We start from the raw sequence: 23,977 nt of genomic DNA on the forward strand, positions 1-23,977 counted from the left end.
AAGCTAATCTGTCCCATGAGGAACAGCACGAGAAACTAACATCTTTCATTTATTTAAAGGAGATAGTTTAGATTTGGTTCATAGCGCCCGCTGCGCAAAGCGACAGAAGAAATCAAGGCGTTCAGAGAATTTTATCATGCCTCCCGCTGCACAAATTCGAGCAATTTTCTGCGTTAGTGTTGGGCATTGTGCGCGAGTGCGCACTGTGCGCACAGCACACCTCATTGTGCGCACTGCACAGCACACTTTGAACTGTGCGAGCACACTTCGCACAGTGCGCGCACTTCGCACTTTTCGCACAGTGCGCGCACTTCGCCCTTTTCGCACAGTGCGCGCACTTCGCACTTTTCGCACACTTCGCACAGTGCGGGCACTTTTCGCACACTCCGCTCAGTGCGCGCACTTTTCGCACAGTGTGAGCACAGTCCGGACTTTTCGCACACTTCTCACAGTGCGAGCACACTCCACACTTTTCGCACACTTCGCACAGTGCAAGCATGTTTCGCAAATTTCGTGCAGTGCTTTGTACTTTGTACTGTGCGAGTACACTTCGTACTGTGCGAGTACACTTCGTACCATGTTACAGGAAGTCAGGTGGTGTAGTACTGAGCATATTTTGACAAACCGCCTTTAAGCATTAGCATCAGTTAGCATTAGCGACTCCGATCCGTTGGTGCAACGAGTTCAAGTCGGGGCGAATCAAAGATCCATAAATCGCTTGCACACATTCATACCACACACATGCCCATCGCCCCCCCCCCCCCCTCTCGCCCTGTCCCATGTCCCCTTCTCTTCAGTTAATCACAAAATTTGACTAGGGCTCCGAGTGAAAATTGTAATTTTTGCAAGCCTGCGACGCGAATAGCAGTTTTCGCGTGAAACCAGCTGTCTGTTTTATTGCACAATCGCAAAGCGGTGGCTCCGAGTACAAGCACAGACACGTTTCATCTCAGCCAAATTCAAGAGAAACCTCAACCCACTGGAGCGTCGTTTACCTACGACCTTCACAGTTCATAGTTGTTTTAAAGAAACGCGTGCTTGATGTCAGCCGATTTTTCCTGATAATTTCTTCGGCTACGGACCGCTGTGTTGATATTGTGTTTCGGGGCCTTTAAATTTTTGTCTGGGTGTGTTGTATCCTTGTGTTTGTGTAACTGGTTTTCGATGGTGGTCAAGCGCAGCGTTCTGTGCATTCGATTCTCGCAGCAAATGTCTCCGCGCGGTTTCGGTGTGCTCGTGTACCGGCCATCCACACTTGCAAAGAATTATGTTGTTTCTCGCTCTACCCAATGCCTTGGGCCAACGATGATTAAATTGTATTGATTTCAGCAGTGCGCGCGTGTTTCAGCGTTCTGCGCTTTTGCCATGCGTAAAAGGGTGGAAAAGAAGAGCGAGGAATGAAGTGCAGCGTAGAAGGGGGCTCTTAGATTGAAAAAATATTGTCTATACCCTTTAAAGGATTCGAAACAGGTGTATGTCAAATCGATGGAGTTTCCAATATTTGCATGGATCTACACATGCTTTCTGTTGGGACCAATAATAGCCATCGTGGATGTGCGGACGGAGTGGGGGGGGGGGGGGGGGGTTGGGCTTGAAGAGGTCAGGTGTCCGCCAAGTTCATCCACTGTTAGACGACCCCGATGGCTGAGTAAATGAACTCTAAGAGAAAAAGCTGACACTGGTCGTGTGGTCGTGGTCTTTGTGTACGTACCACCATGGTACGAAGTGTGCTCGCACAGTGCAAAGTGATGCAAGTTAAGCTTGCACTGTGCGAAGTGTGCTCGCAATGTGCGAAGTGTGCGAAACGTCCGGACTGTGCTCGCACTGTGCGGAGTGTGCGAAAAGTGCGCGCACCGTGCGAAGTGTGCTCGCACTGTGCGAAAAGTGCGGAGTGCGCGCACAGTGCGGAGTGCGCGCACAGTGCGGAGTGCGCGCACAGTGCGAAATGTGCACCGCACACTGAGATGTGCGTGCGTGTGCGCACAGCACACTTAATTGTGCTCTTTTTCCCAACACTATTCTGCGTAGTTTTTTGCGTCGTTTTGTGTCAAAAAATACGCAAAAAAATACGCTAGACTTCAACCAAAACTACGATAGCCAGCGTATTTATTGCAGGTTTTAGGTGCGGAACGAGCGCCATCTGTTGAAGGAATGGATGAACTATTTCAGACGGTGGAGCAAAAAAACGGCCGAAAAATTCAAAAATATTGGCGCCCATTCCTTCCTCCTCCTCTTCCTCTAACTCCCTTCCCCTCCCTGCCTTGCCTTATACTTGCGCTTCAGCCCGTGCCTTTCGCCGTCAGCTGATTGTGTGTATGCGTTGGTGTATATGTACATTGCGGTTGTGTATTGTAATTGGTGGGTGTTAGCATTTATTTATTCGTGTGTGACCTTGACGATGCGGGAGAAGCTGGTTCATTTTGGGATTTAAAGTGTTATCGGTGTATTGATGGTTTATTTTATTTTGTGCCGCTGCTGATGAGGCCATTTAATGCCCGTGCCAATCGAGGGTGAAGAAGCGAATTTCAAACAAGCGTACGAGAACGTCTAACACTGATCTAATATTTTTTTTTTAAATCTGAACATGTTTGATGCTTCAACGACCTTCTAAACATCATGTAGCACGGTGTATAGTGGCAATAATTTTTTTTTTTTTCAATGTGCCGGAATTTGTCTCGAGTTTTCTGGCCACGACACACACACACACGGACACACACAGCGCGGGGAAAGTGATCGTCCACTCTATCATGCCGCGATCCCCCTCCCCTCCCGGTGCTTTGGATGAGGATGCGCTACAAGTTAAGCCAGCAATTCTACCGATAAGGTAGCGGAAATCGATCGTGCGTGTACGCGCGTTCGGGGGTGCGTTCTCGCGTACGCGCGTGCATGCGTGCGTGCGCGTGTGTGTGTGTGCGTGCGGGAACCCCAAAACTGTTTGATTCTGATGCGTGCATTGTCACCGGCTGCGTCTACACACTCCATGCATTCTCAGAAAACGCACTGTACGCCGCCCGGTCGATTACCGCTTCCTAGGAGACAATACAACCATTTAATTGGCACCACCATCTTTGCGACCGGTTCTGCTGTTCGGGGTATTAAAAAGACAAACGATCGAAGCAAACGTGCATGTGATATGTTACACATTTCTTTCCAATTCCGCTAGCGGACGCAAGTGGAAACAAAACTTGAATTGAATTCATACAAAAGAGAATTCTGGTTTGGTTTATTACGGTGCGCGTATGATACTGCACCTGTCCGTCCAGAATCTGGTGGCTTGTTGGTTTTGAGTCGGTATCATGACGCCGTGCGACCGGCACTGCCTTGGAATGGGATTCCCTCCCTTCCCTTCCCTCCTTCCCTCCTTCCCTCCTTCCCTCCTTACCTTACCTAAGGGAGGGAATCCCTCCTTCCCTCCTTCCCTCCTTCCCTCCTTCCCTCCTTCCCTCCTTCCCTCCTTCCCTCCTTCCCTCCTTCCCTCCTTCCCTCCTTCCCTCCTTCCCTCCTTCCCTCCTTCCCTCCTTCCCTCCTTCCCTCCTTCCCTCCTTCCCTCATTTCCTCCTTTCCTCCTTTCCTCCTTCCCTCCTTCCCTCCTTCCCTCCTTCCATCCTTTCCTCCTTCCCTCCTTCCCTCCTTCCCTCCTTCCCTCCTTCCCTCCTTCCCTCCTTCCCTTCTTCCCTCCTTCCCTCCTTCCCTCCTTCCCTCCTTCCCTCCTTCCCTCCTTCCCTCCGTTTGTCTTTTTAATACCCCGAACAGCAGAACCGGTCGCAAAGATGGTGGTGCCAATTAAATGGTTGTATTGTCTCCTAGGTAGCGGTAATCGACCGGGCGGCGTACAGTGCGTTTTCTGAGAATGCATGGAGTGTGTAGACGCAGCCGGTGACAATGCACGCATCAGAATCAAACAGTTTTGGGGTTCCCGCACGCACACACACACACGCGCACGCACGCATGCACGCGCGTACGCGAGAACGCACCCCCGAACGCGCGTACACGCACGATCGATTTCCGCTACCTTATCGGTAGAATTGCTGGCTTAACTTGTAGCGCATCCTCATCCAAAGCACCGTGAGGGGAGGGGGATCGCGGCATGATAGAGTGGACGATCACTTTCCCCGCGCTGTGTGTGTCCGTGTGTGTGTGTCGTGGCCAGAAAACTCGAGACAAATTCCGGCACATTGAAAAAAAAAATTTATTGCCACTATACACCGTGCTACATGATGTTTAGAAGGTCGTTGAAGCATCAAACATGTTCAGATTTTAAAAAAAAATATTAGATCAGTGTTAGACGTTCTCGTACGCTTGTTTGAAATTCGCTTCTTCACCCTCGATTGGCACGGGCATTAAATGGCCTCATCAGCAGCGGCACAAAATAAAATAAACCATCAATACACCGATAACACTTTAAATCCCAAAATGAACCAGCTTCTCCCGCATCGTCAAGGTCACACACGAATAAATAAATGCTAACACCCACCAATTACAATACACAACCGCAATGTACATATACACCAACGCATACACACAATCAGCTGACGGCGAAAGGCACGGGCTGAAGCGCAAGTATAAGGCAAGGCAGGGAGGGGAAGGGAGTTAGAGGAAGAGGGGGAGGAAGGAATGGGTGCCAATATTTTTGAATTTTTCGGCCGTTTTTTTGCTCCACCGTCTGAAATAGTTCATCCATTCCTTCAACAGATGGCGCTCGTTCCGCACCTAAAAACTGCAATAAATACGCTGGCTATCGTAGTTTTGGCTGAAGTCTAGCGTATTTTTTTGCGTATTTTTTGACACAAAAGGGCGCAAAAAACTACGCAGAAAACTGCTCGAATTTGCGCAGCGGGCGGTCACATGAGGCCTTTCTGAAGTGTTGGTCGGAAAATTGTACTAGGGAATTGAACCCAACAAATGATTGGGACGCTCTAGCAGCAATCGAACGCGATATCGAACATGAAAAATATATGGGGTTTTACATGTTCGATGTGATAACCCACAAATCGAACATGTGAACCCAAGTGCCACAAATCTACTAAACGACCACTAAACGCCTTCTAAACGACTCAAGCTCTCTACCTAAACGGACTATAGAAAGACTTCGTTTAGCAGACGGCAAACGACTCATGCATTCTAAAAATAGCAAAAAAGCTGATGGCGCTATCTGTTCGTGGGATACCCCAACCAGTTGAGCCTTCATCGCTTGGAGGAGAGCTTTGTCATTTCCTCTGTACTGTTGTATGGTTTCGCATTGAAGTTATGCATCGCTAGAACTAGAACGGCGATACGATTGTTTAAATACTAAACTCCAACGGAAATCACCAGCACTAAAAAGCAAGTGAGATTAGAGTAATGGTCCAACGACCATTACTCTAATCTCACTTGCTCTGCATTACTCTAATCTCACTAATCTGTTGATACCTGTTGGGAAGGAATGACTAGCTACCTTGAAACATGTATGCACCTTGTTGAGATGTCAAAAGAAAAAGGAATAATAATAAAACAACTCTCTTGAACTTCGACCAGCAAAGCAGGTAGTTGTGCGTCGCTTCTCGTCTGGCATCCGAAATACATGAAAATACCAAATAATCATCAGGTTATGGGCCCAGTACATCCCACCGTATCCCAGGTATCCCAGTAATCCGATAGATGCTTTAATTTTCACAAGGAATTCACCAAGGTAAAAGGCGTGTATTTAGCTGTGAAGTTGTTCCCGGTGTGTCGCTGGCATTGTGCGTTGTTCCGTGATCGTGAAACGCTACAAGATGGCTGCCGAAGGCTTGAAAGCTTGCTTTACAAAGCTGAATGCTACAAATTATGTGGCATGGAAATTTCGGATGCAAACGCTGTTAGAACGAGAAGAAGTATGGGACGTTATCGAAAAAGAATGTCTGGTTCAAGAAAGTGCAGAGTTCGTATCTTGGATAAAGATGGATCGAAAGGCTCGAAATACGATCGCTATGCTCGTGGAGGATAATCAGTTGCGTTTTATCAAAAAGGCTGAGACTGCTTTCGAAATGTGGGAGAACCTAGGTGCCTATCATGAAAAGGCTGAAGATGGTGATATGGAGCAACACATTGAGCATGTAGAGGATTTGTATGAGCGATTAGACAATAGCGGTGTCGAGATCAGTGAACTGCTGCGAATAATAATGTTGTTACGATCTTTGCCACCATCGTACAGCAGTTTTGTTACGTCGTTGGAAAATCGGCCACAGGAGGATTTAACTATGGATATAGTTTTGGGCCGTTTGCGGGATGAAAGCTTGAAACGACAAAATCAGGATGGAGTTGGCAATAACGCAGTAAAGGCGTTGAAAGCAGAAGTAAAGAATAAAACTGAAAAGATGAAGTACTTCTTTTGCAACCAGTCGGGTCATTTCCGCAGAAACTGCCGAAAGTTTCTAGAGTCGAAGAAGAAGAACGCAAGTTCTGCACAGCAAGCGAGACAAACAGATGCTAGGCAAATCCCCGATGACGCTCATGCTAACGTATGCGATACGGTTTGTTTCATGACAGGTGAAGTAATTCCTGGAGCTTGGACTGTGGATAGTGGCTGTACTTGTCACATGACGAATGTCCATGATTTCTTTACTGAATTTAAAAGTGATATTTCCACTGATGTGATGTTAGCCGATGGAAAGAAAACAAAATCGACAGGCCGAGGTAGCGGAGTGATTTTCGGTCTGAATGACGCAGGAAAGCGGGTCGCGATAAAAATCGACAATGTACTGTATATTCCTGGCTTAGAAGGTGGTTTGATTTCAGTCAGAAGATTAGTCATGAAAGGTTTCAATGTTGTATTTGAAGGGAATGCATGTAAGATTGCTTCCGACAAGGGCAATGTCGTCGCTGTTGGTGAAATACAAGGCAATTTGTACAAATTGAAAATGGCTGAGCAGTGCAAGGTAGCTACCGCAAATCATACCGATAAGTGTCAACACACTTGGCATCGCAGATTAGGACACCGAGCGATGGATGTCGTTGAAATATTGCAAACAATGGGATTAGTCGATGGTGTGAACATCCAAGACTGTGGAGAAAGAGAGGTGTGCGAGTGTTGCCTAAAAAGGAAATTATCCCGATTGCCTTTTCCGATGGTGACTGAACGAAAGTCGAGGAAACCACTTGACCTTGTACACACTGATCTTTGTGGGCCGATGGAGAACCCTACTCCTAGCGGTTGTAAATATTTCATGGCGATGACGGATGATTACAGTCGGTTTTGCGTAGTGTACCTGTTGCGATCGAAAGACGAAACAACTGGCAAGATCAAAGAGTATGTCCGCTCGTGTGAGAATGTTTTTGGACGGAAGCCCTGCATCATTCGATCTGACGGCGGAGGTGAGTTTACGGGAAATATATTACAAGAGTTTTATAAGAATGAAGGCATAAAAGCACAGTTTTCTACGCCGTACTCACCACAATCGAATGGAATTGCTGAGCGCAAAAACAGATCTCTGCAAGAAATGGCAAATTGCATGATTTTAGATGCTGGACTGCCGAAACGCTATTGGGGTGAAGCAGTTTTAACTGCAGCTTATTTGCAAAAACGCCTTCCGTCGAGATCAATTGATCGTACACCCTACGAGTTATGGACCGGGTACAAACCGAACTTATCAAAGCTTCGAGTGTTTGGATGTGAAGCGTATGTGCACATTCCAGAAGAGAAGAGAAAGAAGATCGAACCAAAAGGAAAGAAAATGGTTTTTCTTGGGTACTCCGATAACCACAAAGGGTACCGTTTTGTTGACATTACCACTGACCGAGTAACTATCAGTCGAGATGCACAATTTCTCGAACAAAGTGTTGGGTCAGGGCGACAGGAGGAGCATGGGCAAGTAAATGGTTTGCAACCCACAATATATGAAGAAGAAGCCATCGTGGAGCTAGATAGCGAGGAAGAAACGAATGGCGAGCTCGAGGAGGCTGAATCTGTTTATGAAGATAAACAAGAAGATACCCCGACTGTAGATCGTACGGGAAGAACATATCGTTGCACACGAGGTAAATTGCCATCTCATTTGGAAAACTTCATTGTAGGAAGGGTTATGCATGATGAAGAACCCAATGATTATCGCGAAGCAATATGTGTTCCTGAATGGAAGAACGCAATGCAAGAGGAGATGGAAGCACATTATGTAAATCAAACATGGGAGCTCGTGAACCTGCCAGAAAACAGAAAAACAATTGGAGCCAAGTGGGTTTTTAAACTCAAACGAGATGAGAATGGAAATGTTATAAGACATAAGGCTCGCATTGTGGCGCAGGGTTATTCGCAAAAATATGGAGATGATTTTACTGATGTGTTCGCTCCTGTAACTCGTCAAACTACCCTTCGAATCATGATAGCTGTTGCAGCTCAGAAAAGTCTAATTTTGAAGCAATTTGATGTGAAAACAGCGTATCTGAACGGCCTGATTGAAGAAGATTTGTACATGAGACAACCACCTGGATTCATAGCTCATGGTCAGGAAGGATTAGTTTGCAAGCTGCGTAAAAGCATATATGGTTTAAAGCAGTCGGCAAGAAGCTGGAACAAAGCATTACATGCAATCTTGTTGAAGCTTGGCTTTATGCAGTGCGAATCAGATGCTTGCTTGTACATAGGAAGCAATGGTGGCATTGCGGTATATCTACTGGTGTACGTAGATGATTTGCTCATCGGTAGCGTATCAGAGGCAGAAATCGATCGGATTTTTCAGAGTCTTAAAGAAGAGTTCGACATTACTTCTCTTGGTGCAGTGAAATACTTCCTTGGGTACAAGGTGGAAAAGAAGGATAATGGTTACGCAATGGGACTCACTTCTTACATAGAACAGTTGATAGTGAAGTTTGGAATGGAGGAGGCATACCCAGCGAAGACACCCATGGACACTGGGTACACGCTATTGAACGAATGCAGCAAGTCTCTTACAGAGAAAACTCGTTACCGTAGCCTGATAGGTGCACTAATGTACCTGTCCGTAAACGCAAGACCCGATATCTCATTAAGCGTTGGCTTATTAGGAAGAAAGGTGGAAAACCCTAATGAGAGCGATTGGGCTGCCGCTAAGAGAGTAATACGTTACTTGAAAGGCACCAAGGACTACAAGTTGTTTTATGGTCCTCGAAACGGATGGATACTTGAAGGCTATTCCGATGCAGACTGGGCAGGTGATAAGCAGACCCGGAAGTCTACAAGCGGTTTTGTGTTCTTCTACGGAGGAGGGCCAGTATGCTGGGCTAGTAAAGTCCAGGCTAGTGTTGCATTATCTTCCCTTGAAGCAGAATATAATGCGCTTACCCTGGCTTGTCAGGAAGCAGTATGGTTGAGACGACTATTGGCGGGTTTTGGCGAACCACAAACTGCACCAACTACTTTGAACGAGGACAACCAAGGGTGTATCAGTTTCGCAACGGCGGAACGATCGAGTGGTCGTGTCAAACACATTGACACAAAAAGAAACTTTATCCGTGAGCTGAGTGACCAGAAGGCTGTTAGAGTGATCTACTGTCCATCGAACGAAATGGTAGCTGATGCTTTAACGAAGCCCTTACCTTCATCACAGTTTGACAAGTTTGTGAAGCGAATTTATTACGAGTCCGTATAACGTTTTTTGTTTTGTCTTGAATTCGTTAGTCATTCAGGAGGAGTGTTGGGAAGGAATGACTAGCTACCTTGAAACATGTATGCACCTTGTTGAGATGTCAAACGAAAAAGGAATAATAATAAAACAACTCTCTTGAACTTCGACCAGCAAAGCAGGTAGTTGTGCGTCGCTCGTCTGGCATCCGAAATACATGAAAATACCAAATAATCATCAATACCCACGTATCTGACCACACGACCATTCATATAGATTTTTGCTCAGAAAGTTAGAAGGCTATATAGGTCATGATAAGATGAAACTTGTCGAAACACATTGCAAGAAAAGGATAGCAATATAATGATGAGTTGTAATACGCCATCTATTGATCAAACCAATGAACCTATGGAGCTTTCATTTTTTTTCCATGGATATTCAATTTTCCAGTCGTTTAAGCTTAATCTGTGGCGCTTGGGAAGTCCTATACATTTTTCATGTTCGATGTCGTGTTCTATTGCTGCTAGAGCGCCGAGTTACATTATCTGTCAAATTGCATATAAAATTTTAACAGAGCGTTCGAGTTCATGAAGTGCAGACACGGGCCTTAGTTGTCTCTGTTGAAGTTCTGGTTCTGGTTGCTAGTGATTTCCATATAGAGTTTAATACATTAAGTGATTTGGGAAATGGTGATATGACTTTTTGGTCAGTATAACTGTTTAGGATTGAAATGCGCCAAACTATAGGCAATTTGATTTACACCATAGTCAAGCCATAAAATCAATAGCAGCGCCATCTCGAGGTAATGACACAACTACTCCCCTTTTCACAATAGCGCCATCTCCGTAGTTAGTTATGCAAGTTATGGGGTCAAAGGGTGGTGTCTTGACTAATAATTAGGAAACATTTGTATGTCCACGGAAAGAGGGGAAATTAAGCCAGCGTACAAACCCAAAAATGTAAACATCGCTAACGGAACACAGCAATTTGTATTGAGTACCCCAAGAAATACATTCAGAATTCAGTTAACAGCACAGATTTTGGAGCTAGAATTTATTTCTACATCTTCATATCACCTTGCTAGCAAATCTTGCATAGAGTCCTTGGCGGGTAGCTCTTGCTTGACACTTGTTAGCGCTCTCCGGTGAATATGGTATCTGTGCTGATTTTTGCTCCCATAGAAAACTCGAGTCGCGAGTTTTAACTATCTAGTGTAGGGCGCAATCCTACACAATTACGAAAAAATCTGTGATTTTCGGTAGGATAAATGAAAAATTGGTAGTTTTAGGAGGCTCATCTGTGAATCGGTAGGCATATCAAAAATCGGTAGGAATACAGATAAATCGGTATTTCTGGTCACTCTGGATATACCTAACGATTGGTGCACGATTATCGTCATACGTGCAACCCCAATCTGATCCATGGGCATTAAAGTCGCCCAGGATGAAAAACGGTTTTGGTAGTACCGTTACTAGGGTTTCAAGAACCTTGTTAATCTTATTTGGTTCCAGATTGGCTCCCGGTGGAATATAAATTGAAGCAATAGAAACGTCAAAATCCTCTAGCGTTGCCTGGTTAGCGACGTATTTGATTCCCTCGGGTGTGGGGAGGGGTATTCTGTTGAAGCTGTGACTACTTCGAATACCAATTAACACTCCCCCACCTCGCCTATCACTAGATGGATCATGTCGATCTTGACAAATAATATTATATCCCGGGAAGGTAATATTTTTATCGGGTGAGAGCCAAGTTTCGCTTGGGGCAAACGCATTACTATTATGTTGCCCTAGTAATACTTTAAAAGAATCAATTTTTCCCAAAAAAAGCTTCTGAAGTTCCATTGTAGTGTAGTAGTTATTGGAGGCATTCATCATCCAAGCGGACCATCATACACACACACATGGCCTCTTTGATAACCATTGCCTGACCATTCCTCTTAGGAAAGGAAATGCCAAAGGGATCAGCCCGGAAAGGGGTTCCGAGAGTGAAAGGGAGTCTGGGAGGGATTGCCTGGAGAAGGATCTGGGTTTATTGGGGAAAGCCAGATTGCTAAGATTGGGAGGGTTGCGGGAAGGTGGACGAGTACGATTATCACGTGGGGGAATGGGATCCTGGGATTGGCGTTGGGTCCCATCAACGTGACGTCCAAATGCCTTTTTAGGGGGAACAATTTTGTTTTTTCTGGATCCCTTTGATTGACACCCTCGGTGTAATAGATCTTTTCACTCTTGTTAGAGGGCCAGATTGGGCAACGGTTCATTGCCCTCAAGAAGTGAGAGTGTATCGAACGGATTCACTTCTGAGGTTATCTTCAAAACATCGGCGAATGACCTCTTGGAATTACAAAAGATGGCTTTTTTTTATGATCGGCCTGCTTTTTGCGGTACACTGAGCAAGAAGACACCTCGTGCCATTCCTGTTTGCAATGGACGCTCTTTGGGTGTCAGCCTAGCATTTGGTCGTAGAATGCGTTCCTTTCCACTTACCGCACCTAACAGCGTTGTTACAGTAGGGCTTGGAATGCCCAATCTGGCTGCATTTAGAGCAGGGGTCTTTGTAACAAAGGGTCGACGGATGGGTACTTGCAGACTCTCGAAGTAAAGCGTGTTCGGCAGTACTGTACCCTCGAAAGTGATCCGGAGTGAGGAAGTCTCACGGAAAACCTTCTTTCCGTCAACAATTTTCGAAGCGTACAGTTTTTTCTCTTCGAGGACCTTGACACGAAACGAAGATTGGTAAAGGAATGCCCCTTTTCCGTACTAAAGGATATCCTCTAAGGGTTATTCAAAGTCATCTACTACAGCGATGACTTCCGCCAATCCATCGGGAATATACACCCGGTGTTGAAAAACGCGGTGGATTTTTTAGAGAAAACACTTTATTTACTGTGGTATGAGGTTAAATCAAAAAATTAGTCCACTTGTACCGATTGTCGAATTTCAACTAACTGGTTAGGAGCGGACCAACCCTTCTCCTTATCTCCTAATTTACCGTTTTTATCCTCCCTCTCACTCTCTTCTCTAGCGTTGTCACCTGACAGACTGTTGGGCACTCACGAGTTTCCAACATTGTCCCCCCAGTGTACCACGGTTGAGGCGGTTGAATTTGTTAGTAGCCCGTAAACGCTGAACGTGTAACCCGCTTGAGCTTATAGCCCGTAAACGCTGATCGTGTAACCCGCTTAAGCTCTATAGCCCGTTACACAAAAACGTCAATCCCGCTTAACCATGGTGCAACCTCTTTTTTCGCCATCCTAGCCTGCAACACTATCAACCGTGGCTACACTTCCTATTATCTGTCAGGTGTTTTGCGTGTATGTGTATGTGCATTGGTTTGTTTACTGTCTGCTCACTGTTCGATCTGTTGCGTCGTAACCACGCGGTTTTACCCCAATTACTCTAAGGAAATTGCACATCCGTGCGTAGACCTATCGTACGTTTAATGGGCCGTTTTGACGGTGGCTTGACTAACTTGTCCATTCCTATCAGGGTTTACTACCACGATTCCTCCCTTAGGCCAACAATTCCTAGGAATTGTTACACGCCACTACAACTATATCGCCTATTTCTGTCGGCCGCACCGGTTCGGACCGCTCGGTTCTGTGGTGAAGTGTAGGTAAAAACTCTGCTACATTTGTTCTATTCACATCGTTTGCTAACTTCGAATATTTTGCCATCTTCTGTTTTAGAAACCCATCACGCTTGAACGCCTTTTTGTTGTAGGGCAAATTGACGCTGTCGTACCGCCACAAAGGTCCCATTTCGTATCGCTGTCCGTTCGTTTCCCGCTCCAATATCGCCAACGCTCTTTCGTCGTCCCTAGGCCGCAACGGCCGCACTGCTTTGTCGGACGCGGAGTTACAAGAGAGGTCGTGAAACGGGCGGCCCGAGAAGGACCGGTTTGAAGGACTCGGCTTTGCACTCGCAACCGAGCAAGGCCCATAGACAACCCATCCAAGGCGGGTTTTCGAAGCGACCGGTTCGTTGCAGCTTGCATCCACGGTCTTCAGAGTTCGCGTTATGTTGCAGTTGTCTATGCCTATGAGGATGCGAGGCACGGCGGAAGCGTAGGATTCGAACTGGAGATCTCTCAGATGAGTATAGCGTGCAGTCAGTTGTGCTACGTTTACAGATTGTTCCGGAAGGGCAAGCTCTTTGACCGTGTGTACTTCTGATAGTTTGTATATCGCATGCGACATGTTTCTACCCGATATGCGCACCGATAGCCTTACGGAGTCTTGTTCTTCTCTTGTCACGTCTCCCGTCCATTGTAGACACAACGGGTACGGTGTCCCTGTAACTCCAAGCTCCTGTGCTAGTCCGTGCTCCATAAACGTGGAAGTAGAGCCGTCATCTAAAAAGGCGAACGTATCTATTCGCCCCCTGGGCCCGTGCAGCGTAACGGGTACGTATTTTAAAAGCGAAGAGTCTTTCGGTCCTGAATGGGTAAGAACGTTAGCGACACCAGTGTACACGACCTTACCTGAGCCATTTAGATGATCGCGCTGGTGAGGGCTGGCTGGTGTCTGGTCATTTACGTGGAGCAGCTCATGGTGTTGTCTGTTGCATCCGTTCACCGCGCACGGTGCTCTTACGCTGCATCCACCTCTATGGTATCCGAGGCATTTCCGGCATATCCTGCGTTCACCTACAAACGATCTTCTGGCGGCAACCGTTGTCCTTTGGAACTGCTCACACTGGACCAGAGTGGGACAATCCCTGCCGCACAAGGGACAGACAGTCAGCAATTCTGGTGTATTTTGCGATGAAGATGGATCACCAAGATTCTCATCCTGCAATACCGTTGCGTTGCAGTAGGCTAGATGAACCCGCCCAGTACGGATCGGTGGCCGTCGATCGAGTTGCGCTGGCGGGGCACGATGGGGTTGAAACCGCTGAGGCTGGGTGCGGCTGTGATGAGTTGGGGGTTCTGGTTGTTGATGAGTTGAGTCGCTATTGTCCATGATGGACATCACGTCGACAACACCACAGAGATCTTCTGCTAAGTCACCAACCCATTTTCCAAACTCCAAAAGCGTCACTTCCGAAAGTTTACTCCTCGTTCTCGCCCAGTCGATGCATAGGACGGGGGGTAGTTTCCTGACTAACTCCTTGAGTAACGCCACGTCGTACATGTACCCTCGTAACCCGGAGGCCGTCATCGTTCCTACCAACCGCTTCACCGCATATCCAAACTCTACGACCGTTGACAGCCTTTCAATCTTCGGTGGTGCCATTTTTCTGATCTTCTCGGTCATGGACTCCACAATCAGATCTGGTCTGCCGAAACGCGCCTTTAGAGTCGCCATCACCTCATTCAACCCGTCCGGGAAGGACAAAAGGTGGCCTACCGCTTCGAACGCCGCTCCTCTCAACGCATATTGTAGACGGCCAATGTTTTCGTCATCGGTGTAACCACATGCAGTGTTAGTGCGGTTATACGTGGCTATGAAAAACGACCACGCTTCTGGTTCCCCGGAAAAGATCGGAAGGTCCCGGGGCACCGGTTGACGAGCAGCTATCTGGCTCTGACTCAGTGTGCTGGTGTTGAAATGTGGTTGCACATATTCGTGTTGTGGTAGTATCGTGTGAGCCGAATGTGTATGCGAAGTGTACGTCGGGTGTGTCTGTATAGTGTGCGCTGAGTGAGAATGTGTCGCGTGAGGAAGAGTTTGTGTTGCGTGAGGATGCATCCTTTGTGACGGTAGTGTAGCGTAGGTCGACGCAATCGCGGGGCTCGGTTGAGGGAGTTGGGCTTGCTCAGCAGCGGCGCGTTGCCCGAGGTCGTTGCCCCCTGGAATTTGGCCTTGCGTAAGGGCTTTTCCCGCCGGGTATATTCGACGCAAGGATTCCTCGAAACTCTTCACCCACCCAGCAAACTCCGGATAATGTGTCCCCCCAGTGCCGCCGTGGTTGGGATGCTCAGCGATGGCCGCCGAGCCATTTTCGTCTTCTGCATCCCGTAGCATCTGCATCTCGTGCTCAATCTCCTGCAATCGTCGTCTTCGCGATTCGCGAATGTCATCGCGGCCCTGGTTCGCACCGTGGTTTAATGCGTGGAACGGTGAACTTATCCCCTTACTCTGCCCCTCTTTGCAAAGTACCGCAACGTTCGTTGTGGTGGCATCGCTCCTCGGGGTGCTTCCTTCCGTCGTTACAGTGCTCGATGTTCCCGGGGAGGATGGATCGTACCTGGGCCCGCCAGAGACGTTACCGCTTTCCTGCGGCGTTTCCGGACTCGCTGGTAGGTTTTGCTCCACCCGAAGCGTACGACGCATTTTACGTTGGTTTATTTTCCCGTCCACTATATATCACTTGCGCGCGCGACTTACTGTGCTTTCTGCTCTGCGAAACGAGTTTTCGATCAACTTTATTGGCTTTTTCGCGCGAATGTTAATTTTTTGAAATGTTGAAAAACGCGGTGGATTTTTTAGAGAAAACACTTTATTTACTGTGGTATGAGGTTAAATCAAAAAATTAGTCCACTTGTACCGATTGTCGAATTTCAACTAACTGGTTAGGAGCGGACCAACCCTTCTCCTTATCTCCTAATTTATCGTTTTTATCCTCCCTCTCACTCTCTTCTCTAGCGTTGTCACCTGACAGACTGTTGGGCACTCACGAGTTTCCAACACCCGGTAATCCTCCGCATAGTCCGGATCAGCCACGATAGCATTGGCCTGCACCCGGTCTTTTGCGGTGACACGCAACATTTTTGGACGTCCAAAACACCCGGGAATTTCTTGTAAATCGATGCTGTGATCGATCTAACATCAAGCGGCTTGTTACGGGGCATGAAGAACACATTGAGTGCTCCGTTAAAAGAAGCGTGGTACGCTTTTGCCCTTGGGTTTACTTCCTCTTTGGAGGAAGCATCTCGCGATGTTGAGGCTAAAGGTTCATTAGAAACCTTTTTCTTCGCTGATGCATGGGCTCCGCCTACATGGGAGCGCCCGAGCCAACAATTCAACTACGTGGAGGACAAGGATAGTAAGATAAGAGATGATCACTTACCAAACACAGGCTAAATAAGAGGAGAGCGCGCTCTTCAAGATGCGAGCGCGCGAGATGCGAACGCACTAAATGCGAGCACTAAAGATGCACTCTCAAACAGGTAACACACGGAAAATCATATACACTACACACACTTAACACAGTACACTACGCACTGTACACTTATTACGCACAGCAAGCACAGATCGCTTCACGTTCAACTAAGCGTACGTAAATCTTTGTGGTGTGTATGGTGGGGGTCAGTGGCTTGACTTTGGCCGTAATCATCCATTTAGAGCGCGTATCGAGAACGTCCGATTCGCTTCGTGGTTGGTGACAGAATGATATCCTTTTATATAATATTGCTCAAATGCTTCCTCCTCGGTCACGTGAGTTTCGGAGATCAAGACCAACAAAGGTTGAACTTTTTCTACTGTCTCACGAAACATAGCATAGTTAGATGACAGACCGGCAACATTGAAATATAAAATCCGGCAACATTGAAACATAGAAGAAAAAAACACGCATTGGACAGTGTTATGAGTTGTGTGGGGTGTGATGGTGCAAGGTGTTCCATTAATGAGTTTTGTTTGTAATTTTTTTATAGTGGGACAATGATCGGGTTTTCAAAAGGTACTTAGAATTATTATTGATTAGGTTACCTTCTACCGGTCGTCAAACATGTTGTTGTAGAATTTTGCCTGCGATGAACGGGTCTGGTAGCGGCTTTCCTTCTTCAGTAGTCAGAACCAGATACATTAGCTCTAGTTCCTCGCCGTTGAAACATTCCCGGTATGTCCTAGCCCGGGAACTCGTGCCGGGAGGGGAATGAGTCCTCGCGGCAGGAGGAGAGTCCAACATATCGTCGGCTCTCTCAGCACTGGCACTAGAAAGACGTCACTGTCTCAATTTTTCCACAATGTCAACTGCACCACAATACCACTTCACTTTTGAACAAATGCGACTGATTGTTTTCAAGTGTTCTGTTGGCCGAGATAGGTGATTGGATCATATGATCGATGCAGTTAATAATTAATTAATAAATAAACATATAAACAAATAAACAATAGCGTCATCAGTTTTAAGGCAGCGTTTTACCACTTCTAGAACGCGCTCCAGCTTAACGTCCTTGATAAATGGATCCACACTCTGTGTTACATGTAACTGTACCGACAAACCGCGTGCCTCTTTTATGGCACACGCAAACCAAAACAAACAAATAATGACAGGAGATAGGAGATAGCTGTAAACATCTCGGTTGTCAAACTCGATGTTCGAAAATTCGGATATGGGGAAAAGGGCAACGTTCGCTGCGTAACGCGATGGCGCAACGGCCATCGCGGGAAGAAAGGGCTTAAATAGACCGTGCGCAGGATAATCGGCCTCTTTCAAATATCAGCGAACGACAAAGACCGCGTTTTTAAAACTACAAGTGACTAATTGCGTTCGGTCGAGCCGGTGTAATAAAGCAAATTGTACGTTGGTGAAAACGGTCATTACTTTTCATTTTCGCTATCGTCGAGGAGCCGACGAAGTTGCTTTCGCAACACTCTGGCAATTTTTGGTCTTTCCGGTATTGCTATTGAGAAGAGGGTGATGTGTTTGTGCAAATAAGTGCGTTCGGAAGCATCGGAGCATTTGTGTTTTAGTTGATGTTACCATCAAAAATACTCTTTGTACGCGCGTTACTTGAACCGGCCTTCGTTGGTGCAGTGACGTCGGCAAATAGCTTACGTATAAGTAATTATTTACCGCGTAGGGATTGCGGTCGGCTACTACACAGTGTGTTGGAGGATTGGAGCATCGTGAAACCTGCCCGCATTTGTTTGATGAGCGGTTCCACAACTGCCGCTTTCATGGTTTCGACTGCTGCAGTGAGAGCGGCTTGGAAACCAACTTGCATTCCGATTTGCTTTTGCGGTTTAGTGCGGGGGTTGATTTTGACATTGCAGCAGCCAGGGCAGCTCCAATGCAATTCAATGTGTGTCATGATTTCCCGTAGCAATTCCTCGCGCACTATAACACATCTAAAATGGAATGCAGCTTCGCAATAACAGCAACAGATAACGTTTGCCTCCCGGAGATTAAGATGCAGCGCGCAGGACGAGCAGTTAGGCGCCATACTAACACTCGGCAAAAACAGCACCTCATATCTCATATCAGATCATGTTTGAAGGTGAGCGGGATCACTTATATAACTTATTGTGAATAATCAGTAATTGTTAAGCAAATAGTAGGTCAAACACAAACAGTGAATAGTACGTGGTTTACCGGGATAAATAACTGAATTAGCGGAGCGATGCAAATAAACAGTGCTATCTCGACAAGCGCGATGGCGTATAGATATCAGCCAACTTTCAGGCTACCTGGACAGTTCTTTAAACCTCGTATTTTGCCTTCACACAATGACACACGAAGTACAAATGCTGCAATTTGACAACGGTAATGACTAATAACGATCAATCAAAATTTATCACTACATCGGCAAACATAGGCTAGATATGTGTGTACTAGAACCGCCGGACTTTTCAACCTTACTAAAACCGCCATATGGGACAATTTTGTCCCATTCGTTATGTGTACATATTTAGACATGTTTATTATTGCCTAAGGGTTTCTTGTGGCAAAATAATTAATTAACTTCATAATTTAGAACAATAAATCTTTATAAAGAACTCAATCAATAATAAAAAAAACGAATCGCGATCATATCTATACCACATCGCATACCATGGATTTTTCTTTGCATTAATATAACAGTATGGGGCTTTAAGTGATAAATGCTCTGGCTGATAACTATAAATTATTTAAACAATCAAGTTATAAGTATAGTTTTAAGGGTAATGAAACAAATATTTTGTTCTTAGTTCTTTTGGTCTACGTGGGCGTCTGTGACCCCCTCTAGAACCATTACAAAAATTCGATATCAATACAGCCCTAAATGGCCAAAAGAAGAGGGCAAGGCTTTTTTTTCAAAAGCAAAAGGAACACCTAGATTAATAATTTCAAGCATCTATAACACATCTTTAGGTTTCTTGGCATCAGGACAAAATATTACATTGCTTCATCAGAACCTGGCTCACATGAAACGCATACGTACGAAATTCTTTTAGTACATTTTTTACATACTGGTCTGTTGCATGTGAAGCATTCGTTAGCACTTTTGCCCTCGTGACAAGACGTTTGAACCTTATAGCGCCGACGAGAACCTCCAGCATTTGTCATAGGCAAGTTAGCGTTGGCGCTCTTATTTTCAACGTACTCTTCAGCAAGTTCTTCGCCTAGCTTGAAAAGAAAATCACGTCTTGATATATTTTCTTTTGTAAGTTCTTTGTACAAGACCCAAGCATTGATTCCCGCCAAATCCAGAATATTAAAAAATGAATGAACAGACCATCTTCTACTAGCACTTTTCAAGGAGTATTTTCTACACATTTGGTCAACTACATCAACTCCGTACTTGGTCGAGTTGTAAAATGCCACAGTTTCAGGTTTTGATTTTTTATCGTTTCCAGTTCTGATATCACGATGCATTGAGCTCAGTAATACGACATTTTTTTTAGTTTTTCCTTGATAGACTGTAAGAGTTGTGTCATCGCTTTTGAACGCTTTGGTAAAGTAAAGTTTCTCTTTGACTTTCTTTACGCATATCGGCACTTCCCTTCTAGCCTTGTTGATTGTGCCAACTAAGCTAGTTTTTTTTTTTGATTTCAAAAACTTTGCTAATTCTAAGGAGGTGAAAAAATTATCACATGTTACGTTCCTTCCTCTGTTTAGGTACGGATCTACTAACTTTTTGACTACAAAATCTCCGAGTCTCTCCTCCGCAGGACGTTCATAATTTTTTCCGAGATAAGGAATTATATTGACTACATATTTAGAATCTACGTCAACAGCCATCCAATACTTTTGCCCGTACTTATCCGGCTTCGATGCCATAAACTGCGTAAATGGGCATCTTGTCTTGGATGGAAACAATTGTTCATCGACAGAAATGTGAGGACCCGGTACGTAATTGGTTTGACAGTTTGAAACAAATCTTGAAAACACATCTGAAATTAGGGCAAATTTGTCGGTTTGCAATCGTTGCGATCGTGTCGATTTTTCGTCAAATCTCAGGAACTTCATAATTTCGCGAAACCTATTACGCGACATAACATTCTTGCAGAATGGAAGTCCGTATTTTTCAGACCACATAAGATCAATCTCCATGCCTTTGGACTCAGTAGCTCCGCGAATGTACAAAATAGCTAGAAATGCTTCCAGCTCAGCAAAAGACAAAGTCCAGTTTTTAGTTTGCAATACTCTTCTAGCTTCAATTTCAGTGCACTTTCGAATTTGATTTAGAATACCATTATCAATGATAAGACGCCATGAACTCGAGACTGCACCAGCGACTACATATCGTTTAGCATAAGCAGATGGACCGGGTACGTCTCTTATAACGTTTACTTCAGCAACTATACCTCCATTAGCATTGTTAACTTCCACTACTTTCCACTGTGTGCCGTCAGGTGCCTCTACGACCGATCCAACAGCAAGTTTACCTAAAGAACCTTCCAGTGTGCGGTTCGTTTTAGCTGCTACTTTAGACTGTATGTCAACTTGGTCTTTTTTAGATTTTGCAGGGACTACACGTGGAGTTCTTCCAGCGTTAGAATCTGTAGCTTGACGAGTGCTACTGGCCCGACAAGTTTCTTTTGAAGGCCCAGTGCCGATGTCTGCGACGTAGGTATGCTTTCTTCCAGGGCCTTGGCATGTAGATTCTTTATCTGAAATAAACATAAAATAAAATATTTTTTGTTTATAGCATATGTGTGAAAAAGTGTATAAAAGTGGTTTGCCAGCCAAACTACTTTTGTATGATACTTGCCTTCAACTGAGTGCTGTACTTGTTCTGGAACACAATCTTCATGCTCGTTGTCGGAAGATTCACTAGATAAGCATACCAATGGATAAAAAAAATCGCAATCCGAGGTATCCGACAGAGGATCCCCTTCTGATTGATCACTGGAAATGTTGTTCAGAGCAGCGACAATCTCTCCGGGTCGTAAACCAGGCTGGCGCGTCATATTGAGATGGCGCACAAATAAATATTGCACCTTGCAAACACTTGCAATGTCCTAAGTGCACCAGGCAAACTGGTTGAGCGGGTGTTGGGAGAGCATACACAACGACCAAGAAAACCGGCAATCGAACTCAGGGAGGATAGGGACACTCAGACGAACCAGTGCTATTAATAAAATTGCGGTAGAGTGTACGGTAGAGTGCTTATATAGACTAGCCTATTAAATATAGCGAAAATAAGCACGTAGTAAGCAAGAATAAAAGCACGTATGTAGTTGAATATTTTCGCGCACTTTTATTGTTCTATTCGTATTGACATGCCTTGTCACAAAATGCGTACACGCCAGTGCTGCCAGACTTGCAGAAGCACACCCCTCACTCGTTGACAGCAGGGATGCCAGCCATCACAATTAAATTTGCTTATGGGAAAAAAATGTCCCATATGGCGGTTCTAGGATAAAAATGATTTTTTTAAAGAACCATATGGGATACAATTATTTTTATTAGCGCATTCGAAAAATCGTTTAAAATAAATAAAAGTCAGAAAATTTCAATGGTTTGTCACGACGGCAAGCGGAATAACACCCCTTTTTCGAGTGCGATGGGACAAAAAAATCCCATCGGCGGTTCTAGTGTTAAATATATCGACTTGATTTTTGCATCTAACGAGTACGTGGTGATCTTGGGTTTGACATCCCTGACTTGTGCGACGAAACGCTCAATCGAGTTCGACACCTCAGTGCGAATATTATAAATATGAGCGAATTTTAGTTTGTAAGAGCACTCTGAAAAATTCACTTGCAGAAAGCAGAACGCTTTGGCACGTCACATCACTTGTTCCACCACTGAAAGAAATAAAATTCGCACAATCGTACAAGTACCATCATCAATGAAGTCAAGAAAACGGCATTCCAATACATGATTTTTGAACATTCCGAACTCAATGTCGGAAAATGGGTGAACATATTGATAGTACGACTTTAGAGTGCTCTCAGGAAACAACTACTAAAACACTTGCTACATGCCATCTTCGCGAATACCTTCCCAAACAAGTAATTAAGTGTAACTTACTTCACTCTTCGATAATCGAACTATTAAATCTGAATGTTGAAACCTTCTTCCTCAGTGGATAAACATTAATACTCCCGTTTTGTTCCAATCTATTTCTGCTTCATTTAAATAACTGCCAAAGTTCTTCGCGGGCCTTATTGAAAACCTTCGCGGGCCGCATGTGCCCCCCGGGCCGTGTGTTAGACATGTCTGGCTCAGAGGATAAGTGCGCAGTGTCTGTAAGCTTTATGATCGATATTTTTGTTGTGTTCGGATGGTGGTAATAACACGAACACAATCATCACAATTAAAACTTAAATATATTACAAATAAAATATGACACCGCTGTCGTGATCGACGGACATTTTTCTTTCACAATACACTTTATTTCACTTTTATCAAATCTGTTTTTTTTTCTTTATTTCCTCGCTTTCAACCTCCCCACAACCTTACTACGATCGATCAACCACAACACTGACGTCCGTCTTCTCCAACTTCCTTTACTTTCCGGTTTCGCCCGGCCTGTCTTGCGCTTGACGCTCTTTCGCCCTTTCAAGCAAATTGCTTGATTAATTAATTAAATATTTTCTTGCAAGGGTAATTCAATTTTAGTTTTGAATATTATTATTAACCGTTCCTATCAGTATTAATCCTTCTCATTCAACTGATATATTAGTTTATCGCCTGCTTCCTTTTTTATTTTTTTTATTATTTTTTTTATTATTATTTCGCTGTCCTATCTCAATCCCTACAACCGCTACACACGTCCGCTCGCTACTAAGCCTAGATCAAGAGAGAGTGATCTGTCGATCTGCTAAGCCTTGCACGGCTCTCCAAATTCCAATCTTACTCGCATTGCTCTCATTACATAATTCCTCCTGATTAGCCGCCTTCCTAGCATCATGGTCGTACACCGGTCTTGAGCCAGAGGAGTACAACGCGCAGTCACAACAATTTTAATTGCAACGTTTATCCAACAACAATTAGATGTGGCTATCTGCCGCTCAACTCTCGAGAATGCGAGCCGTATGCTAATTTTAATAACATTTTATTGAGTTTCCCAGTCCTCAGTATCCCCAAAGCAATGGTTTGGCAGAAAAAGGAGTAGGTTTGTTAGGGGGAGGGGGGATTTTCGATCCAATTTTCATAAAATACAACGGGCTATAACTAGAGTATTTGTATCTTCCACAGTAAGGATCGGAAAAACTATTATTTATCTATTTTTTTGCTGAACATTAAAGAATGCACTTATCAAGCGGCAACATCAGCGTCTTTTCTGGTTTTTCAATTTAGGTGGCCATATCCGTAGGAATC

At 45.0% G+C, this 23,977-nt stretch overlaps 2 protein-coding genes and 1 long non-coding RNA gene across 3 annotated transcripts; 2 read left to right on the plus strand and 1 right to left on the minus strand.

Annotated features, from left to right (window-relative positions):
• Positions 1-12,881: 12,881 nt before the first annotated feature.
• On the plus strand, positions 12,882-13,892 carry LOC133393106 (uncharacterized). The gene is made up of 3 exons (XR_009766003.1): positions 12,882-12,986; positions 13,043-13,169; positions 13,243-13,892. It is a non-coding gene; the product is annotated as an uncharacterized LOC133393106 (long non-coding RNA).
• Positions 13,893-14,547: 655 nt separating this feature from the next.
• On the plus strand, positions 14,548-16,234 carry LOC133393105 (uncharacterized). Its single transcript, XM_061656568.1, has 2 exons — positions 14,548-15,797; positions 16,144-16,234. The coding sequence occupies exons 1-2, from the start codon at positions 15,482-15,484 to the stop codon at positions 16,224-16,226; spliced, it is 399 nt and encodes a 132-aa protein (XP_061512552.1). The 5' UTR covers positions 14,548-15,481; the 3' UTR covers positions 16,227-16,234.
• Positions 16,235-17,486: 1,252 nt separating this feature from the next.
• On the minus strand, positions 17,487-21,366 carry LOC133393104 (uncharacterized). Its single transcript, XM_061656567.1, has one exon. It carries the CDS (start codon positions 21,329-21,331, stop codon positions 19,601-19,603), a length of 1,731 nt encoding a protein of 576 aa, XP_061512551.1. The 5' UTR covers positions 21,332-21,366; the 3' UTR covers positions 17,487-19,600.
• Between the last annotated feature and the right edge of the window lie 2,611 nt (positions 21,367-23,977).

The sequence above is a fragment of the Anopheles gambiae genome, chromosome 3, assembly GCF_943734735.2.
Source record: "Anopheles gambiae chromosome 3, idAnoGambNW_F1_1, whole genome shotgun sequence".
Lineage (NCBI taxonomy): Eukaryota > Metazoa > Arthropoda > Insecta > Diptera > Culicidae > Anopheles > Anopheles gambiae.